Below are 7,500 nucleotides of genomic sequence, written 5' to 3' on the forward strand. Positions count from 1 at the left end.
AACTGCTCCAAAATGTTCTTGGAAGTACATTTCTACCACCACAGAAATCTCTTTTTTTAATAGGATACATAGAATGGAAACTGGTTTATTTACTGTAATAATTATTCTTACTTTGCTCTAAAATTTCAATGATTTTTTTATTTTTAATTTAAAAACACCCCCCTTCCTCAGCTAGGCACGAGCAGGGTACACCTCAAGAGGAAGAACAAATGAATAAAGTCAGCTGCAACCTTTGTGTACCCAAAAATATTATTAATCTCTAATATGTTAATGTGATACCATTTGATGAGCAAACAGAGCATGCAGTAAGGGGAGGGGGGGGGAGAGATTTTCTTACCTTTACGTCTGAGAAGTAAGTTTTCAGCATATTGGAACTTGGGTACCGGGTGTAAAAGAACATGAGCTTGGCCTTTTTCAAGTGATTCGGTGACAAGCCTTCCTGCATGTAGGATTGAATTAGTAAAGGAAAATGATGTTCTTGAGAAAGCTGTTTCCGAACGTACAGAGCTAGCAAAGTGCCCCCTTAAATACTCTGCAGTTCCCCAGACTACATTTAAATCGCTGTACTGTAATTTTCTGTAAAATGGCTAACCGAGGGATGCAAGGCCATGTAACTTAAACGCTGTATTTCCTATCAGTTTTGGTGCTGGGTCTTGGGAATCTTGCAAGTTTACGGCTTGTGTACCATATGTATGTTCACTTGTTGCTAAGGAAACAAACGCACGAAGCATGTGCTGCAGGAAACTTATCGGAAGCTTTTTCTCCCTCTCCTTTGCAATTCCAGCTGAAGTTTCTTTTTCTCTGTGTTGTGCCACTTGCACGAAATAAAGCTAATGCATGTGAGACAATCGGAGGCGCTTTATCATTTTGAGCAATGCTTTATACAGGCAGTACGTTTCACCTGTTTCATTTGTGTCAATAAATTTTAACATCTTGAGTAACTCTCTCTAATCCTGCTGTTGCTTTGCTCCAGTGGCTGCCTTGCAAATCAAAGTGAAATCTGTCGTAGGCAGAGCCCCTCTGCCGCTCAATCCCCCCGCCACAAACTTGTCGCCTCCTGATTTACACAGTTAACTCCTCGGAGAATGAAGCCGTATTTGGGGCTAACCAATCAATAAATGTGGGCTAGCAGATCAATAAATGGCCACTTACCCTATAAGGCAGCCTATTTATCCTGGAAACATCATTACCTTTTAAATCTGTAAACAGAAGCAACTAAAAGAGTTCCCAAGGGAATGTGAAGCTAACCATAACAATCTCGGCTTGCTGATTTTTCTCCCAGCTTCTTGGCTCTCTTTTGTGTACTGCGTGCTAGGACGGCTCTGGTCACATCTGTGCCGCAGGCTGGCCCTGCCATTTCCTCAGCAAATTAATGGCTTTATAATTTATCAGAAATGAAGATGCACGTGGAGAAAATCAATGTGGCCCCCACAAGGTCAATTAAGGGTTCTTCCCAGAAGCTTCTCTAAGGACTGCTTCTCCTAAACACAATTGTTGAAAATTTCACTGGGTTCACACCTTACAGTGCGGGGAAGGTCAACCAAGTTGACAGATGCGCTGCAGCCAAGGTGCCTCTTCCACCTTACGGCCGGGCGCACGTCAGCACAGAACATCTCATTCCAGGCCTCGAGACGGGAAGCCCAGACTAATTTTTATCAGCAGGCTACTGATGATTAGCTAGGCTTTTTCAGCAGAACTCCGTCTCTTCTAATTCGTGAAATCTGCTGAAAACCTCTCCCTTTATTTCAGTTACAATAGTAATTTTTAGATTGGAAAAATGTAGCATTTAAAAAAAAGTCATTGACAATATTAGTTTAAAAACCTCTTATTATCTGCAAGTACACAGAAAACGGCTCAGCTGAACTTGCATTTTGTTTTAGATGCTTAATGATTACAAAGAAGATAATTTATGACTGACATACTTCTTGTGCCAAGAGAAGAGTTGAAAGAACCTCCAGTTACCTCCATTAGACTGATAGAGAAGTCTAAAAGAGCATTACACTCTGCAGTGCCATCTGTCAAAATACGTAAGTGAAATAATAGTAGCAAGCTGTCACCTATTGCTTAGTGATAAGAGTTTTAGACAAATCAAAACTTCTACACCAGAAAACCATTTTGTTTTACGATCCTTTCAGGAAAGTAGGGGTCCTAAGGGGTACTCCAGTAAGTAAAAGAAAAAAAAAAAATCCTAAGTCTCCTTCATTTGCAATTCCTCTGATGCTGACAACATGTTAATATCAGGTTTGGCGCATATTCTCTTTCAATGCAAGCTCAAAGATGGACTTAAACTTTCAAAAAAAGCTCTCATATTTGCTGGATTTAAGCATATTAGACAGTTGTCTAAGCATTCGGATTCCTTCTGCATTTAGGATTTTTAAATATTTTCTGCTCTAATACCAGAGGATATTGATATTGAATGAAACATGTATTAAAAGATGTTCTGAGACTCAAATTCCCAGAAATCCATTTTTTATTAAAATTATACTTGTTCTTAAGCACTTGGCAGCCTTAAAGCGAGATCAAATATGCAACAAATCTGTATATCTTGATCCTAAGGTTAACGCTTTACTGTGATAAAAGATATGATCCGTAATAATCTAGCAAAAAATAGTTAATGACAGACTTAAGAGCTAAGAATTAGATAACCCATTGCTATTTCAGAAAAAAACTGAACTGACCAATTGCTTAATTTCCTTTTTAAGTGCTTGGGCTGAAAAGCAACTGTTCTTCCAAGAAAGCACTAGCTGTTTCCAGGATACTTACACACGCACAATGACTCATGATGAAATAGATTCAGTAAACATACAGCTGTACCGAACACGAGCTAAGCCCCATTCAAGGCCAGGAAAGAAAACGAGCACAAATAAATATTAAGGAGGTAAAGGGAGGAGGGGTGCCGAATGGAACGCAAACAAGCTCTGTCCCAGCAGCTCGTGTGGCTTGCCTCAATTCTCTTAGCTATAGCTTTGTGAAGACAGATGACATTCAATTCTATGGGTAATGCAAAATAGACAATAACTGCTGAAACTTGAGCCAGCTGCCAGGTGTAAAAAAAAAAGGGGGGGGGGGGAGAAAAAAAAAGGAGAGAAAGAAAAGATGATAAATCCATAAATTAATGAAAGACATCTGCTCGGGAACATAAAAGATCAGAGGAACAGTGTACTGCAGCTGAACCTAAAGCGGTGTTCAAACAACCTGAGTCTCAGCATCGTGCGTTTACACAGTACAATGCCGCCGCACCTAACACAGCAGCAGCGGCAAAGAGGCAAAACGCTCAGAAATAGGAAGTGAAAGACCGGGAACGAAACATATACCCGCTCTCGTGCGTTTTAACTGGAGAAGCACAGGGGTGGCGTTGCACGGCATTTGACTCATTTGCACTTCAATCCTCCCAGGTAACGCTGCTCTTTCGCAAAAATATTTTTCAGCGATGATCTTTCACTGCTGTGAAAGCTCCCACAAATGCTCTAACAGGCTTTTCTAGCCCACACGTGTATTGAGCTGAAGGAAAAGAGGTAAGAATAGGCTGCATCAGGTAAAAAACCTGCACTAGCAAAGCCAAGCTGCTCCTTAAGTTACACCTCAGGTGCTTTTAATCAGCAAAGCTCCAAATCGCTGTATCAGAGCAACTTCAAGACCCTTCAAGGAACAGGCTGGCGGGAAAGTATTCGTTCATCACCCAGGTTTTATCAACAACAGAGTTATCCAATCACTCTTTTTTTTTCTTTAAGTTTAATTAGTTTAATTCTAGTCAGATGTAATAACTCCTCATTTCAAAATGTTGTAATTCACTAATTATAGCTTTCGTATATTGGGACTGTGAAACTCATTCCAGTTGGATTGGAATTCTGTTGAAAAATAAGTAAATTGTAGAAAGTTTCACGAACGTTTTAAAGCCCTCCTGCCAGGGCGAGCACGCTAAACTTCTTCACCTTTACAGATGTCTTGACAGCACACAAACTACTGTTGTGCTTCAATTTTGATCTATGCAAATGTTTTGGGACTGAACAAGGCTATTTTTCTTGAGATGCAAAGAGGATGCATGACAAAGGAAGACCATGCAGAAAAACAATTCGCTGTCTGTTTCTTTTGGAATTTGAATAAAACTTAATATTTGATTAAACAGATTAGTTTGCAAAGATACAGACTGCATTCATGACCAAGATGGGAATTCATGCTGCAGGTGCATCTTATCTTGTTTAGCAACATACGCAAACATTAACCATTTCCTTCTGCAATTCAGCAAAGAACGATCAGATGCATTTTACAGGCGTTGGTTAGGGAAAAAAAAAAAAAAAACCAAACCCCAAAAAACCAAAAAACCAGACTGGTTCAGTGCTTTAGCCTACTACTAAAACCCGAACTTGGCTGTATCTGCTAGTCTTATGTTCTCATCCTGGCTGTATTGTCCAGGAAAACAGATGTTGCTTTCTGCAGGGAAGAAAGATCTGCTTCTCTCAAGAAATATATTCCCTATATATGCACATTCAACCATGTAAAATAAAAGTGCCGCAACAGAATGGACCACAAACAAACCAACCTCCATACTGCACCTTTCTCTGGAAACTGCAAGCTACCCGGACAAACAAGCCGCTGCTAGAAAAAAACATCTATCCCCACAGCTGAGCCGTATACCAGGGTGCACGTTGTGTAGAAGTGCTCTTTCATAAACCTGTCTGTCCCAACAGGTCTGTATCTAAACCCAGATCGAACCGCAGCCTGCAATAGCATCTAGGTGGGAAAGTTAGAGCGCTCTCACAATGGAAGGGGAAGAAGCGGGGGCAAGGGAGGGAGCCACTACCCTCAGCGTTAACCCCGGCTAAGCCTGGGAGCGGCAGGGGACCCTCGTACCCGTTTCAGCAGAAGCAACAAGCTCCGTTAGCGACCACCAGTGAGACTGAGCAGGAGAAAAGGGGAGAAACAGCAGGGCTGAGGGAGAGATGCTCCACGGGTGGAGAGGATCACGTGCAGCCCCAGAACTACCCCTGGTTCACACGCTTGGCATTTTTCACCTCTGCTCACTCCTCTCCCAGGATGGGAGAACTACTTTTACACAAAAACAATTAGTATGCCACTGTACTAAGAAATTACTTAATTGCTCTGGCCCCAGTCTTGCCCTCGGCTGCCACTCCTGCTGACCTCAGGGCTGCTTTCCGAGCATCGCAGCTTGCATTTCAATGTGCAGGAGACATTTTTGGTTTGGATCTCCCAAAGCAACTGGCAGTAACTGTGTGTGATGCTGGATTTAGACCAACTCCTCCATTTTGCCATACAGTGTATATAGCGAGGAGAGGACTTCCCAGCTACCAATGCAGCAGAGAGATCCTCTTTCAGGAAAAAGGTCCCTCAAACATCACGTCCACTACCAGCTGGCTCTTGAAAACACCAACAGCTAAGGAAGGTGCTTTCAAACCAGGAACACTTCTCCCTATAGAAATGGAACTATTAATACAGATCAGACAGCAGTAATTCTTGACTCGGACTTGACCTAAATGAGAACAAAGACTGCTGGTGATGGGCTCTGGACCTGCAGCACCCGCCTTTGTCCCAGTGGTGCCCACTGCCACGGGATGGATGGAAAGTCCAGGTAACCAGCAGGTCTTGAGCCCTGCCAGCACCCTCCTGAGGATTTAACACATCTACAGGAAGTGTGGTTAAATTAATCTAAAACCACCAGAGTTATTAATCGCCTAGAAGATACCCAGTGATGGGGCACAGCCTCGGGCATCTGCCTTCACATGCTGCCCCTGGAAAGGGGACAAGTTCCTCAGCATCGCTACCGTTACTCAGGGAGGGGCAGAGTTACTCAGTCGCAATTACTTTCCTCAACTTGGGAATGAGATTAGCTGCATCTAAGGCTCTGTGCTTGTGCTGTTGCCTTCTGCTGCGGTCTTGGAGTTGGTAAAAAACGTCCATCTACCCTTCATGCAAAATCCTCAACTTTAGCATTGGGCAGACATGGTATTTTATTCACTTTTAATATGACTGTACTTGGGAGAAAAATCTTTTGACCAAAAAGCACATTAGGGGAAAAGATGGAAGGAGTGGGAGGTGCTATTGCTAAAAAAGAAAAAAGATATAAGAAATCTAGTACTAGTTTCCAGGAGGGGAAGGAAAAAAAAAAAAAAAAATCATTACTATGTCTGGATATGCCTAAATAAAGGCAGAGATGGATTTTTTTCCCCTAACTAAAGCCTGCTATTGAGCTAAAAAGAGAGATTTTATTATCATCTTTTTTTTTTAAGCAGGCAAAGTGTCCTGTAAATTTAATACAGCTGAAGTTTTATATTTAATTGTTCTCTCTAGCTTTCCAAAATAATTTGCTTTGTGTATGTTAGGACAAAAGATTTCTGTGTATGGCTGAACAGAGGTTAATCATGCATAGCAGGCAGCTGCACAAGGGCTGAGGAACAGACCTCTGGGTGGGGGAAAAGAACTTGATGCAGCCTGAATATATCAGTACCTGTGTCTTTTGTGCTTCGTTTCCTTTATGCACTTGAGAGCTGAAGGCTCACGATGACCGGACCGTGGCTCTCTGCGAGCCCCTGCCACACCACCATTAACACGGGTCGCGCGTTGGCCTGGCAGGGGAGGGAAAGGAGGCGGCCGTGGCTTGACCGGTTTTTGGCCGAGGGGGATGTCCCCCTCGACCACCTCCCCGCCTGGGGAAGGACCCACCAGCTCAGGGAAACTCACTGGCACCCGGGTCGTGGGCTTGGCTCGCTTTCCGACCCCACGGGACGGTCTAAAAGGCCTGGGGAGGGCCGGTGGCTTTTTTCCGTGAACGCCGTTGCTGAAGGAGCGCCGTGAGACGACACCCGGCACTTGGGTGGCCTCACCGAGCCCCTGCCCACTCCCCCGCCAGCGCCCCACTCCCGCAGCACCCGGGCAAAGCCCCGGGGCACGGGCACGGCCCCTCGTCCTCTCCCACCGGCCGCCAGCGGGTTATCGCTCGTCTTTCAAAAAGGATATTGCACTTCCCGAATAGGGCGAGATTTCGGACATGTCTTGCAGGTCGCCGCACTCGGACTTTATGAGGGACAAGGAGAGGCCCTCGGCGGCGCTGGGGGGGTGGGCTGGCGAGCAGGGGTGGTGGTTCATGTGGTGCGACGACATCTTGGTCCTCAGGCTGGTGGTCTCCCGGGTCAGGTCGAGGGATTCAGGGGAGGTGCGCTCTTTCCCCGGGAAGGAGGCCGACGGGGCGCCCAGGGGGCTTTGGAAGGGGTAGGCCATGAGGGGCAGCGGGAAGGGGTGGCGGAAGGAGGAGGTGGAGAAGCCGGCCGTGGCCGAGAGCGGGGACTGGTGCAGGGAGGCGTGATGGCCACCAGCCGGTGGGGCCGAGGCGGATTGGTCAGAGGAGTTTTTGCGGACGACGAGGGGCAGCGCCTCGGTTTGGTCAGTGGCGCTGGGCATGGGCACGCTGCCGAAGGTGTCGAGGGGGTTGGGGATGATGACGTCCCCGAAGCACTGCAGGCGCTGGTTAGCCGTGTGGAAGTTGTG

The 7,500-nt window shown here is 45.3% G+C and overlaps 1 protein-coding gene across 1 annotated transcript in view; it reads right to left on the minus strand.

The window, feature by feature from the left end:
• PROX1 (prospero homeobox 1) overlaps window positions 1-7,500 on the minus strand; it is a 49,949-nt gene that overhangs the window by 33,548 nt on the left and 8,901 nt on the right. The window contains exons 2-3 of the mRNA XM_059834094.1: window positions 6,973-7,500; window positions 338-445 (exon numbers count right to left, since the gene is read on the minus strand). The exon at window positions 6,973-7,500 is cut by the window's right edge and continues 1,261 nt beyond it. Coding sequence (XP_059690077.1) covers window positions 338-445; window positions 6,973-7,500 — 636 coding nt within the window. The remainder of the gene's footprint in view (window positions 1-337; window positions 446-6,972) is intronic.

The sequence above is a fragment of the Gavia stellata genome, chromosome 2 (assembly GCF_030936135.1).
Source record: "Gavia stellata isolate bGavSte3 chromosome 2, bGavSte3.hap2, whole genome shotgun sequence".
NCBI lineage: Eukaryota > Metazoa > Chordata > Aves > Gaviiformes > Gaviidae > Gavia > Gavia stellata.